Consider the following 14,515-nt stretch of genomic DNA (forward strand, 5'->3'; position numbering starts at 1 on the left):
TGTTCAAGTGCTTTGTCGGTACAATTCGGAAGCTATATAGAGGGGTGTGTGTGTCTGTTTATGTAGTAATTTTTATAAGCATTTTATTGCGTTATTGGCGTTACAAATTTCTTGATAAAGCAATAATTTACATTTTAAATTATTTTTTAAAGCTTTGTCACTTATTGCATATGAAAGTGTATGGGATGAGCAATAACCCAGTCAGCATTTGAAGTAAACATTTTTTTTTACTGAAAAAAAGTCTGACTAACAGCCCAAACACTAAGGTTTTTTTTTTCAATCAAACACAATTATATATTGTAACGAATTTAGGGGAATTCCGCTTATTTCAAACCTTCTGCTAACGTTCGAATCGCTAAACTGTTGAATAAATCACTCCACTATTCAGTATTGCAAACTGGACCTTATTTAGAATACTTTGGGAGTAGTACTTCACAATTATACTTCACAACCAATTGCGTGTTTAAATCAAAACCGATTAGTTATTACTCAGATTGCGCTGCTTTTATACTGTCGGTTTCCTCGTTCACCCATTTCTCCTAAGGTGTAGTAATTTCGCAAACAGTTGTACCTCATGCTTGGTTAGTTACCAGCTATATACATGTATATCTGTAGCCCACGCCTCTCCCATAGCCATATGCGTGTGTATGTGTGAGTAACTACTTCGGCTGATGACTACATATTTGTGTGTGTGAGATATCTCTTCGTCGCCTTCTATATAAGGTTGGCTGCGTTATTGTTGTTGTGTATTTATTTAGTAGCAGCTTATTGATGCAAATATTTGTAACAATATATTGTATTGCCCAATGAGGGATTTTAAACGCGTGCTTTCCAACCTTCCATTTAACTTAACAGTGTACAGATTCGTTTCAGTTGATAAGTTACTTTGTTTGCCGGAATCAAGTCTATTCCAATGAACTTTTATTATTCTAATGAATAACATGAGTAAATTTGCCTAAATCGGATCTATAGTAGGAGAGGATTGGAAACACGTCCTCTTCAACCTCCAAAAACAAATAGGATCAGGCTTTTTCATTATTACGCAGAGCACCATAAACAAAATTTCGTTATATTGAACCAAGAAAATATCGTGTTATTTAACTAACTTAATGGTGAAATGAAATTTTCGAATAAGCTTAGCCTGTATTGAACTTGAATTTTTTATTAAGTAATATAATATACATACTCATATACAATGCACTTAAGTACATATATATGTTTCTAGTAGGGATGTCGATTTTATGGATTTTTCAGCTCCCGGGATTTTCGGGATCTGAAAGTTCAATCGCGGGATTATCCCGAAATGTAGCCTGTCTTCATTTCTTTATGGAGTTTGAAAATAATTGCAACACATTGACAAAGGCGCCAAACTCATTAAATTCAATAGATTTTATAAAAGATGTATATTGGAACGACATTCCGTTACCGAAAACCGGTTTCGGCGTTGCGCCATCATGAGTGTCGATGTCGAACGAAAACGGTTTGTCTCCAAATTAAATTTGACAAGGGTGACGAAAAGGCGTTCCAATATACATCAATTAACAACCTTATCGGAAAATCAACACAACAAAACGAATGATTTTCTAAAAGCTCTATTTTGAAAATCAGGTGTGGTACTTTCAAGAGAAATAATGATATTAAAAATTAAAAAAAAATCTTTAAGTGGCATGACTTTAAGTGTATCGAACTAAAGGGTGTTTTTTGCACTTTTAGGTTTGAATATCGCAAAAACTTGAAATGGCGGTACTGTAATTTTGAAAATCCTCGTTTTGTCATGTCATTTTATATTCTGTATTTCTAGCTTTTTCGAGATATCGCCATAAAGGTGGACCAGGGTTGACTCTAGAATGTGTTTGTACGATATGGGTATCAAAATAAAGGTACTAATGAGGGTTTTAAAAGGGAGTGGTGGTAGTTGTATATGTGAAGGCGTTTTCGAGATATCGACCAAAATGTGGACCAGGGTGACCCAGAACAGCATCTGTCGGGTACCGCTAACTTATTTATATATGTAATACCGCGAACAGTATTCCTGCCATGATTGCAAGGGCTTTTGATTTCGCCCTGCAGAACTTTTTCATTTTCTTCTACTTAATATGGTAGGTGTCAAACCTATTTTACAAAGTTTTTTTCTAAATTTATATTTTGCGTCAATAAACCAATCCAATTACCATGTTTCATCCTTTCTTTCGTATTTGGTATAGAATTATGGCATTTTTTTAATTTTTCGTAATTTTCGAAATCGAAAAAGTGGTCGTGGTCATAGTCGTATTGCGGCGATTTTTTATACCAATACAAAGTAAGTTCAAATAAGTACGTGAACTGAGTTTAGTAAAGATATATCGATTTTTGCTCAAGTTATCGTGTTAACGGCCGAGCGGAAGGACAGACGGTCGACTGTGTATAAAAACTGGGCGTGGCTTCAACCGATTCGCCCTTTTTCACAGAAAACAGTTGTAGCGCTAGAATCTAAGCCCCTACCAAATTTCACAAGGATTGGTAAATTTTTCTTCGACTTATGGCATTAAAAGTATCCTAGGCAAATTAAATGAAAAAGGGCGGAGCCACGCCCATTTTGAAAATTTCTTTTATTTTTGTATTTTGTTGCACCATATCATTACTGGAGTTGAATGTTGACATAATTTACTTATATACTGTAAAGATATTAAATTTTTTGTTAAAATTTGACTTAAAAAAAATTTTTTTTTTAAGTGGGCGTGATCGTTCTCCGATTTTGCTAATTTTTATTAAGCATGCATATAGTAATAGTAGTAACGTTCCTGCCAACTTTTATCATGATATCTTCAACGACTGCCAAATTACAGCTTGCAAAACTTTTAAATTACCTTCTTTTAAAAGTGGGCGGTGCCACGCCCATTGTCTAAGGTTTTACTAATTTTCTATTCTGCGTCATAAGTTCAACTCACCTACCAAGTTTCATCGCTTTATCCGTCTTTGGTAATGAATTATCGCACTTTTTGTGTTTTTCGAAATTATCGATATCGAAAAAGTGGGCGTGGTTATAATCCGATTTCGTTCATTTTAAATAGCGATCTGAGATGAGTGCCCAGGAACCTACATACCAAATTTCATCAAGATACCTCAAAATTTGCTCAAGTTATCGTGTTAACGGACGGACGGACATGGCTCAATCGAATTTTTTTTCGATCCTGATGATTTTGATATATGGAAGTCGATATCTATCTCGATTCCTTTATACCTCTACAACCAACCGTTATCCAATCAAAGTTATTATACTCTGTGAGCTCTGCTCAACTGAGTATAAAAAGAACTTGCAAACGCTTCACGTTATATTTTCTTAACAACTTATTAAGTTCACTCTATTGTTTTGTGCTTTTTTTTGTTTTAAAACATCCTAAAAAATTTGATTTTGATAGCAATTTTTTTTTTTTTTTTTTGAAATAGTTTGTGTTTACTTTTTAATAGCTAAAGTTTTGTTTCAAGTTTTCATGTTTGGAAATGCACTTAACTCATATATATTTGTATATTTTGAATGCTTTATTATTATTATGTAATTATTTCTTTTTCTACTTTTGTATTTAGAATTAAAAAAAAAAATCTTTTTAAACTTTTTCATTTTTATGAGTTAATGTTTTTTATTCGTTTTTTCATATTCCCTACGTTGTAATTAAAAAAAATAAGTTTGACATTCCTTTTAAAAAATTGTTTTGTTTCATTTTTTATTTATTTTCTAAATTTTTGATACACAATTTTTTTGGATTTCATCGTAACTTTCGAAATTTAAAAAACTTTAGCATTTATATTATATTTTTATAATTTTACTTTTTCTTTGTTTGTTATTTTTTTTTTTTTTTTAATTAAGATTTCTTTTTTTAATTTTTTTTTATTTTAAGTTTTAATTGTGTTTACTTTATTTTTATAAAATTAGTTTGTGTGTTTAAGACTTGGTTCTTCCCAAATGACCATTGGCAAAGTAGCGCCAAATTGGTTTAGTTTAAAAGTTTATTGGTGAAGAAAAAATATAAATAAACAAATCAAATATATGCTTAGTTGTATATTTATTCAATTTTAATAAAGTTTCATGTGATTTAAAAACTGTCCTTTTTTGAAAAAATATGTTTTTTATTTTTTTGCTCGATGGTTAAAAACTGTAAATTTTTAAAACTTATTTCTATGTAAGCAAGCTTTTTTTCCAAAAAAAAAATCTTGTTTACAAAACTTTTCCTTAACTTATAAAAAATTATTTCCTTTAAAAAGCAAAGCTTGTTCTTTTTTTTTTTTAATGCCAACCTTTTTTTCAACTTTGCTTTTTGTTTGTATAAGCTTTTAAAAATAAATAAAAGAAAATATTTTCGAGCTTTTGATTTTCCTTAAAAATTTATAGATTTTTTTTTTTAATTATTATGGTTTTTTTATTGTTATATTATACATTTTTTTATGTTTTAAGTTTTTGCTTTCTATTATATAAATTTATTTTCCACGAATAGTTATAAATAATGGGAGGCTCATTAAAATTTACAAAGTTAATTTAAATTTTTTTAAATATTTTCATTTTAACAATTTTTGTTGTTATATCGGCCTACTGATTTGTAAGATCGCGGGTTCGAATCGAGCGCAAGGCCTAAAAATAATTATTTTATCATTATTATTGTTATGATACATTTTTTTCTTAATTAAAAAAAATTTAAATTAGAATAGAAGAAAGAAAAAATTTAGACAACTGCCAAAACTATATAATTTTTGTTTTTTTTTAAGTAGTAAATTTTGTGGTCAGTAAATGGTTTACAATAATTGTAATGGAATTGTCACATTTATTATTATAAACAAACCGAAATGCATTATTTTTTCTTTGTTACTTTTTTTTTTCGTTTTCTTATTTACCAAAAAAAAAAAATATATTTATTTATATTTTCTTTTCTCAAAATATTTATATGGTAATAAGCTTGAAACAATTTAAAATCACTTCTCCATTTTTTATTAACAGCTTAAAAAAAAACTAACAAAATGGATATGCACATACAACTAAAAAAAAATTTTTAAATGGCGATGTTTTCCATTTGATTTTTCTATTCTTCTTTCTTGAAAGTTTTTAGTCTTCTTTTAAATTTATTTTTTCACTTTTAATGTTTAATAAGAACATCATTAAAATTTTTTTATTTGATTTTATGAACTTATTTTTTTCTTTATTTTGTAGTTTTGTTTTCTTCATTTTATAAAAATTGTTTATTATTTTTTTTTTTTATCTTTGAGTTAAGCTGGCTCGACGTCATTTATTATTACGAATTTTGTAATTAAAATTTAAGTAACTTCCAGATTAGCTACAAGCTTGGAACTTGAAATATATTTCAGAGCCCGATGACAATGCAATATTAAGAGAAAAAAACTCCGATAGGTGGCGTCAGGATCGAGATATTCAAAAAAACCGTATTTTTGGTCCGATTTGGTTCATATTTGGAACACATAATACATACATGAATAGAAAGCGACCTATGAAAAAAACCGCCGCCAGGTGGCGCAAGGATCGAGATATAAAAATCGTATTTGTGGTGCGATTTGGCTCATATTTGGAACAAATATTACATAGATGAATAGAAAACGGCCTGTGAAAAAAATGATACATGTGATACATACATGAACAGAAAGCGACCTATGATGTCCGATTTGGCTCATATTTGGAACAAATATTACATACAGTCCGGTAGAAGTGACAATCAAAATACTTTGGAGTGCGAGGAGGGACAAGCATATGTGGCGCTGAGTCGAGTAAAGTCTTTGGAAGGATTATGTATTGAGAACTTAGATTGTAACAAATTTTCAGGAAAGAGCCCTTGTAATAATGAGTCACTAAATGAACTAAATAGAATGAGAAATTATAGGCAATTGAATAAAGACTAAAAACTTGATCAGACAATTAAATAAAAGCGTTGGGCGCTTCAAATTTCTATTGATAGTCATTACTAAGACCAACTGAACCTTAATCAGGTTGCGCTACGCCTCACATTTTTAGAAATTTCACGCGCCCAACGCTTTTATTTAATTGTATGATCAACGCCCTAGATTGATGAGGAGTGTGATGACTAGTACCTAGGACCTACCTAATTATTTTCTAGCTTTTAGTATTATTATTACTCAATTTAAGTATTGTTTTCAATAAAACCTTTTAACTTAAAAAAAATGTTTAATTACTTTAGTTTTATAATTTTTTTTACATTCTTTCCTAATTTTTGTCTGATTTATTAAAATTTGTTTTTTGACATTTTAATTTTTTCTAATTGAAAACTTTTTCAACTAAAAATTTTTTTTCCTTTACCTTTTTTTTATTTGTAACCAAATCATATTTTTTTTTACAAAAATAATGTAAAATTTCCAAAATGGAAATAATAAAAATTAAATTTGAAAAATATTTCAACGTCATTAATACTATGTACAAACACACACCAAATTGGCAATTTATACCATTTTGGCAATTTATTACGCAATTTATCATATAATAAATTGTAATAATAAATTGCCAATTTAAAAAAGAATGCGCAATAAATTGTTTCAAACTGCAAATGCAACATTGTAAAGTGTGTTTATTGAGTAGATTTAAACGTCAGTTACGCATGGCTGAACTATATGGTTGGCTTATCTCATCAGCTGATATTATTTTTTTCATTTCACTGGCAAACTCAAAATGAAACCAAAACATTGAGCAAATTTTCTTAAAACACACAAAAATTTCAAAGTTTTATATTTTCATTCCATTCCATTCGCCTAATACCAATACACACATTTTGACAGTCTCAACAAAGGGATGTTGTTACTGTAGAGATAAGCCAACCAGCTATCTAATTACTATTGTGTAAGCTAAATTGAGTTGTATGAACCCCGCTCAATTTAAATCGAAATTGCCTCAATTTATTTTTCGGTTTGAACATAGTATTAGGCATTAAATTTTTATTGAGCCCACATTTTTCGTAATAATTATTGGATTATTTATTTACTTAATTCTGTAATTAGTAAAACAACAAATTGCCTGCATTGAATTTTTAATTTCAAAACACAAAAACAATACAAAGCAACAAAATCGCTTGGAATCAGTAGACAAAGAGACGACAGAACGCACTGGAATGTTGATAAAATAAAATTGAATACAACAAAAAAAAGTCAAAGCACAAACACACAAAACAAAGCAACAACAACAGCACTGCAGCTTTCAGCGTTGAGTGTGTTAAGCGGGATCGTAAAGGGTGTGTTTTCATAAAAAGTAATAAAAAACATTTTTAGATTTTACTTTTTTTCTTAGTCAAATTTCGACATTGTTTTGTGAATGAAAAAAAGATTTTCTTCTTAAATGGAGTTTTTTTTAATTGAAAAACAAAAATTGTTTTTTCTTTTCCTGTTGATAAAAATGTATCATAACAATAATAGTCACAATTATTGTCAAGGCCTTGAGTTCGATTTCGAACCCACAATCTAGCAAAACTAGCTGGTCGCCAACCAATAAGAATTATAAACTTAAAAATAAAAGATATTTGTGGGAGTAAGAGTTGGAGTGCGAGTTATAGTAGGCACGAGCGAGCTTGGAAGTGAGAGTGGGAGCGGGAGGCCGATAAATGGAATAAGGGATACACAAGAATAAGAAGAAAAATTAAAGATAAAGTAGAGAATTGTAGAGAGAGAATGGTAAAGAGAGAGAAAAGAGGAAGCTATGCTCTATTTTTTAATGTAGGCAAACCAATTTTTGGACAGGACAAAGTTTGCCGGGAACACTACTTTCAGATAAAGCTTACAAGTAGTACTCTGCCTTATTCAAATTAAAATTTGTTTCATTTTCCTCCATCTAAATTCAGTTCCTGGTGCTAAGTGCTGAAAGCTGCCTCCAAGCATAACTGCTGTGACACAGATGGGCATCATGAGAGACAGTGGGACGCAAATGAATGGCAAATAGCAACGAGAGTGGATAGATAAATATGTAACTTGCGAGTGTATTGGTTCATATTTTACATGCGGACATTTTGTAGTGCTCGATTTGCATTCTGTTATGCCAGCCCAATCAAAGGCATACAAAACGAGACAAGCCAACGGACAGAAGACAAAATATCGGACAGTAAAAATGGAATGATGCCATCGCGCAGAATAAAATTAGCAAAAGCAGCGATGATAACAACCAACAACACAAACACCATACATACATACATTTTACAAACCAAGTCAGCATTTTAAAGATGGTAAGATGACTAGTTTTTAGCATACTCAAGTCCGTTGCGAGATTCATTTGCATTTATGCGCCAAAATGTTGGTTGGGATAGTGAATGTGGATTATGCTACATATGTACACTGACAAAACTTTGATACGCGCTCCCGAGACTGGCAGAAGCGGCCTGGGGTGACGGACGGAAGCATTGTAAGGTGATTGGATGGGGCGGGCGTATAACAGACGCAGGCCACTCAACTGAACGATTACCATTAACAAAAAGCTGACACACAGACACGGCAGCTAAGGAATGTGTATCCACTTAATGCGAATCCGAAGGGAGTAGTCGGATTGTTGGACATAGCTTGTTGGCTGAGTGATTGTTGGAGGTTTAAGTAATAAAAAATGATTTATATATATTTCGCGATTAATGCATTTCAAATCGAATGACTGTTGTAGACTAAATGATTTTCATATGGCATGGTCGGCATACTGCAATACAGACAAGAAGTTGTGCCAGTTTGGAACGTATTGGGTATCGGAACAGAAGAAAGTAATAAAAGGCCAGCTATACTTCCTAAACAGCAGCATGAGCCTCTGTGATCAGCACCCGGCAACGGCTGCGGTGCGCAGATATTTGGTATTAACTCCAACACAGGGCGCAATACTTTAAAAGATCACATCTACTCTGAGCCAATCATTTCCGCAGATTCTTCCCCACAATATGGTAAGACTTAACCATCCCTCAGTTTGCATGTGCTGCATCTCACACCAAGTAATATAGGATCATTGATGCATAGTGGTACGATTTTCTGACAAGCCTCATCAAATTTGGTTTGGATATATGCCAGCCTAGGCGTTGTGCCGTCTTCAGTGCCATTTTTCATTTGTGTAACGAATCATTTTATCAGTCACATTTAATTGCCATTGCTTGAAGCATTTTGATACAAAGTTTGGCCTTGACATCTTCCATTTCACGGCTGACAAGCTTTTCGCGTTTAAGATACAAGATCGTGGAGTTAAGACCTTTAATGGCCGAGAATGGTGGATTTATGACTCTCGTCCAAGTAACTCATAACTACAAGAGACTCAGACTTTATAAATTGCTCATCGTTCAGCATTATCTTTGAAGATATGAAGCATGCCAACAGCACCATGTCAGGGCATACACCTCAACCTCGAAGTTTGGTTTGAAATACATAGTTATAAACGATACAGAATTGTAATTCGGGTAACAAATGAGACATGCTGTCTCCCATCTTATGGAGAAAAGGTGGGTCTACATGTTATTATATTATGTTATTTATCAGATCTGTATTGAGAGTAGAGAAGAGTGGCACAGGATAACACACTCTAATCATAGAAACAAAAAAGGAGATTACCAAGCAGATAAAGAGGATTATAAGGAATAATAAAGTAATATACGGTAAAGACAACATGGGTCATTGTGAAGAGCTTTTCTGAAGCTGGGATATGCTCAATCCGTTCAGCGTTCCTCGTAAGGAGACCATATTTCAATAGTACTAAAAAATATCATGAGGCTACTCCTACTCTGGAACCCTCCACTAACCTCCTCAATCGCCGGGAGTCTAAACATCCTGCCGAATACGAAGCTAAGCGCAAACTAAGTCGAAACCTGCAGTAGCTATTTCATCGGTAGTCGATAAGTGCTTACAGGAGTCCCTGTCTTCGTAGACCTACCTCCGGTGTAAAACACAGATCAATGTCCGTTGATCTTCGGCCCAACAAGTTGGTACCAATCGGTGAGCTGGGGTGTTCAAGTCCACCAGCCTTGGTTTGGCCGAGGAGGACTATCCATCCTCCCCTTCCATTTTCGGGTAATGGCACCCGGTTGCACGGCAACTCCACCACGAGTTCCGTGCTTGTCTCAGTATCCCTCTTTCATTGATTCTGATATCTCGATATCTGATTAACAAGTTAATCAGATTGAGATATTGTGTTTTGTCGTAATTTAGGAATGTGACCAACCTTTCCTGTCCTGCAGTGTTACAACAATGTAAAACATTGTTGACGACGGAGCTGGTTTTGCTTAGATATTGCTTAAGGGCCGCACTACGTTGACAAACAGAGTGAGCTTGGCATCTATTATGCTCCGTGTTAAACACCATCACAATTAAAATCAAGGGATGTGACCAACCTTTTCCGCACACAGACATGTGAGTGCCGAGTGCCCGCCTCAGCAATGTCTCTCGACATCGCTTAAGACCACACTCGTTGACTTGACATTGCGCGCCATATTGTGCTACATTTGGCTTCCATATTTGCTACTATTATTTCACTCCAATTTCCACTCAACTACGCAACAATTATGCTCCATTTTACACTCCAACTACAATTAAAGGGATGTGTCCAACCTTTTCCGATCACAGACCTGTAAGTACCGAGTACCTGCCCCAGCAACATCTTCGCATAGCAGTCGGCCACACTGCAGTGATTTGACAGCATCAAATCTTGCCACATTTTTGGATGTGGCCATCCATTCCGCGAACGCCTCCTATTCGCTACGCAGTCTAAGGCAGCCTCAAACATCTCAAAAGACGATATGAGCACCGGCCCACTCGTACAATTATCGATTGTTTTTCGGCTGGCGATAGACATACGTTTCATCTCTCACCATCTTTCAACCGTGTTTCATTCACCATCTTTCTCCGGTATCTCCGGTTGCCACAATTATGGAATGTGACCAACCTTTCATCTGCCCCTCAGGGTCAGTTTCTCAATGAATTTGGGTATACTGTGACAAGCAAGAGACCGAATTCCCTTGGGTGTGCACGCCCCAAGGGAGAATAAGTCTACTCAGAGCGTGTCATATAGTGAACTCTTATTTGAAACCACAACCACCGCGATGCTCCCACAAGGGGGCCATCCCAGGACAGGAGGTGAGACCTGAATACAAAGCATCGTTCGATGCAGTGCATCAGGTCACACTGGCTTCTCCTGCTCCCGCGGTAGCAGTATTTATAAAGACCTTGCCTAGGGTCCCACAGGGTGATACCCGCGTCCACCCTGCTACCTCTCGAGTAAAACACCTTACTCATGGATTGGGTACCCATGGTATTATGGTCGCCTTTTACGAACGGTATACCTACCGTGGGCATATTCTAACCCCTAACCCACAGGGGGAATTTCATCGGTAGTGATAAGACGACTCGTATGCCAATTTTCTAGGTTCCGGCCCTCGGTGTAGGCGGCATGTTACATAAGCCTCTTGTGCTGTGCACTGCCAACCATGTCGACAACTCTGTTGGAAGCGATTTAAATTGATTGCGTTATCAGCCGACGATTCTTTGACCCGTTGGATGAAACGTAAGGGATACTTCTCTCCGCCGTATATAGCTGTCGTATCTTTCTAGAATAAATGCTGTCAGTCGCTGCCGTAACTCATTCACTGTTTCAACCCCTCAAGACGAAATCCAGCTTCTCTCGATTGAGGTAATACATCCTTCAAACCTTCACTATCGAACCACTATCTTTTCCTGTTAAATTTTTTTTACATAACCTCACACTTACACTCTGATACATTTTCGTCCATTGTGAGTGTCCCCAATGAGCGCCGGTTAGGAAGGAAAGATTCACCTTCCCAACCTCTACCAAACTGTCGAAAAACCTTGCGCCCAGCAGTTTGTGTAGTCTTGTTTGTAGTCATAGACATCGGCGTCGAAAGTGATGAATCGACTCCCCTTTATCCTCATCCTGATAGCTTCTGCAGAGCTTGTTGATATGCGCCACCGTCGGAGCATTGATTTAGCTTCAGAAGGTAGCTAGTTTCTTTCCTATCTAACCATGGTCATAAGTAACTTGTGCAAGATCCACAGCAAATCCGTTGCCCTTATCTCTATTTCTCGATTTTCAGGAAATAAAGCAGCAGTGGTCGTACGGAACTGTACGCCACGTTGATGTACATTACGAAACCTTTCCTGTCCATTTCATATGCAAATTCATTACCTTCAATGTCGTTGTGCCCCGTGACCCAGCATAAGGAGACATTTAGGTGCATTATGAATAACAGCAAGGCTCGTTACCTCCGCACGATATCCAACTTTGTCACGTTAGTTTCTAATGATGTCTGGGATCATACTATCCTAGAGTAGTCTAGCTGCTCGCTCCGCCTGAAAATCACTGCATAAGTCAGGAAGTCCATACGATTGATTTACTTGCTGATGCTTTGAAAACATTCCAGCTCCATTTCTTTCATCGATGTTCGAGACGTCTGTGTAGATTGTAATGCCCCCTACCATTTTCAAGGTCTTCCTCCCATTCCTTCCTTAGAAGAATATCTTATATTCTGCACCCTTGTTATGTCACCGAATATCGTCGCGTGCTTGTATTCGATTGGTTTCCACATGTTGAATTCTTTCACTCATAGCGCCCGTTTCGCGGTAATCGCTACAGTTACACTTGTAGAAACATCAAGTGAAATATTACGTTTAACCCTTCTTGAGGTAAGCTGCTCACTGCGCATGACATACCCAGGACTGCTTGCCTTTTCAACTTTCCAACCCTAAGTTGATAAATTTTTTTGTCTAGCGCCTTCCCCCAGACAAGAACTTCATAGGTTAGTATCGGTAGAGCGACTGTGTTGTACATACCCCAGTTCCTCGCGAAAGCTCTTTTGCAGGTGTAGTATGCTACCTGAGATTTCTTTGATCACATCTGAAGGTTTCTTTTCCAGCTTAATTTGGATTCGAGTATCATGCCGTGATAGAAAGTCCTCAAGGCGAATGAGTCTTACACACTTGGGCTACTCGCAAGTGAAGATCTCTCTTACTATATATGGGCCTGCGTCCCCGTAAAAAAGTGTATTAAAATCCATCATTTGCCGCTTTTAATACTCAATAACAAAAAACTTATGAATCGGATCTAAATGCCATCAACACATTGAACTTGATTATGATGTGGAAATATTTTCAATTACTAATAAACAAACGATTTTGCACATTGTTGCATCTACTGGAGTACGGAGCTGCACACCACCCCGTCAAGAGTACAACCAACACACGTTTAATATGCTTTGTACGGTGAACGTATGAAAGTAAAGTAAACACACACACATAAATAAACGAGGCGACTTCACTTGCTTTGCTTACATGAAATTTGCTACACTGCCACACCCACAGCCGCCACAACACAACAAAAGCAAAAAATGTAAAAGCAACAATCACCCGCCAGTCGCCAAGATTGAGCATAACAGCAACACCATAAGACAATAACAACAAAATACAAAAATAATAAACGACAGCACACATACCTTTTATTAAGCCAACCACAGTTGGATGCTTCTCCATACGCACTTCTTGTCCATTGACCTAAAAAAAGCGAAACAACAACAGAGAAAACGGTGAATGGCATAGTTGGTGAAAAAGAAAAAGTAAAAAATATAGAATATTACAATAACAAAAAATTAAAATGTAAAACAATAAATAATAAATAAAATGTATAAAAAAATAATAAAAGTTAGTTTCTGCACACAAATAAATGTGTGTGTATGTGCGCACATGTGTGTGTGTATGCGAATAAACGCTTTGCGCATTATAATTAACAGTCAAGTGAAGAAAAACATGGAAGTTAAGGCAACAAAAATGTAAAGGGCAAAGAACTCGGACAGAGATGGAGTGATTAATTGATTTTATGTTGTAATTTAAATTTTTTTAATGTCTAACCAGCTTTGCTCATTACATTTTTTATCAATTTTTATTTTGAATTTTTTCAATTTTTTAAGTGTTTTTACCTTTTTCCTTTCCTTTCTATTGAATTTTTTATTTCGCTTTTATGTTTATGTTATTTTACTTTCTTATTATTTTTTGTTTTACTTCCTTATTATTTTATTACTTTTTGTTTTTTTTTTTGTTTTATTTAATGTTATTTTCCTTTTTTATTTTTTTCTTGTTTTTTTTTTATTTTTTATGTTTATGTGTTTTTTAAACGTCATAAATTTGATTAAGTTCTTATAACTTCTTTTGATATTCTATGTTTTTTATATTTATCTTTTACATTTTTTTAACTGTTATTTTTTAATATATATGTAGATATATACATATACATATTCTTTTAAATTGTTATTCCATTTGAATTATTTTTTTTCTTAATTTTTACTTTTACTTCTTAGATTACTTTTTGTATATATGTAATTTGGATTTTTTCAACTATTTTTGTGTATATATTTTTTGTCTAGTTATTGTTTAATTGTTTGAAAGTTAAAAAAAAAATCGAAATTTTGAATTTTTTTTCTATTTTCCTCAATTTATGTACATATATTTTGTTTTTAATTTTTTTTCTAATGATAATTATTGTTATTTTTTAATTTTTCTAAATTTGAACAATTGTATTTTGTTT

General features: G+C 34.3%; 1 protein-coding gene across 6 annotated transcripts in view; it reads right to left on the reverse strand.

The window, feature by feature from the left end:
* RhoGEF2 (Rho guanine nucleotide exchange factor 2) overlaps positions 1–14,515 on the reverse strand; it is a 582,225-nt gene that overhangs the window by 403,708 nt on the left and 164,002 nt on the right. For all 6 annotated transcript variants that reach the window (XM_067771577.1, XM_067771576.1, XM_067771579.1 and 3 more), the window contains exon 5: positions 13,431–13,488. In XM_067771577.1, the coding sequence (XP_067627678.1) occupies positions 13,431–13,488 (58 nt within the window). The remainder of the gene's footprint in view (positions 1–13,430; positions 13,489–14,515) is intronic.

This window comes from Eurosta solidaginis, chromosome 3, assembly GCF_040869045.1.
Source record: "Eurosta solidaginis isolate ZX-2024a chromosome 3, ASM4086904v1, whole genome shotgun sequence".
NCBI lineage: Eukaryota > Metazoa > Arthropoda > Insecta > Diptera > Tephritidae > Eurosta > Eurosta solidaginis.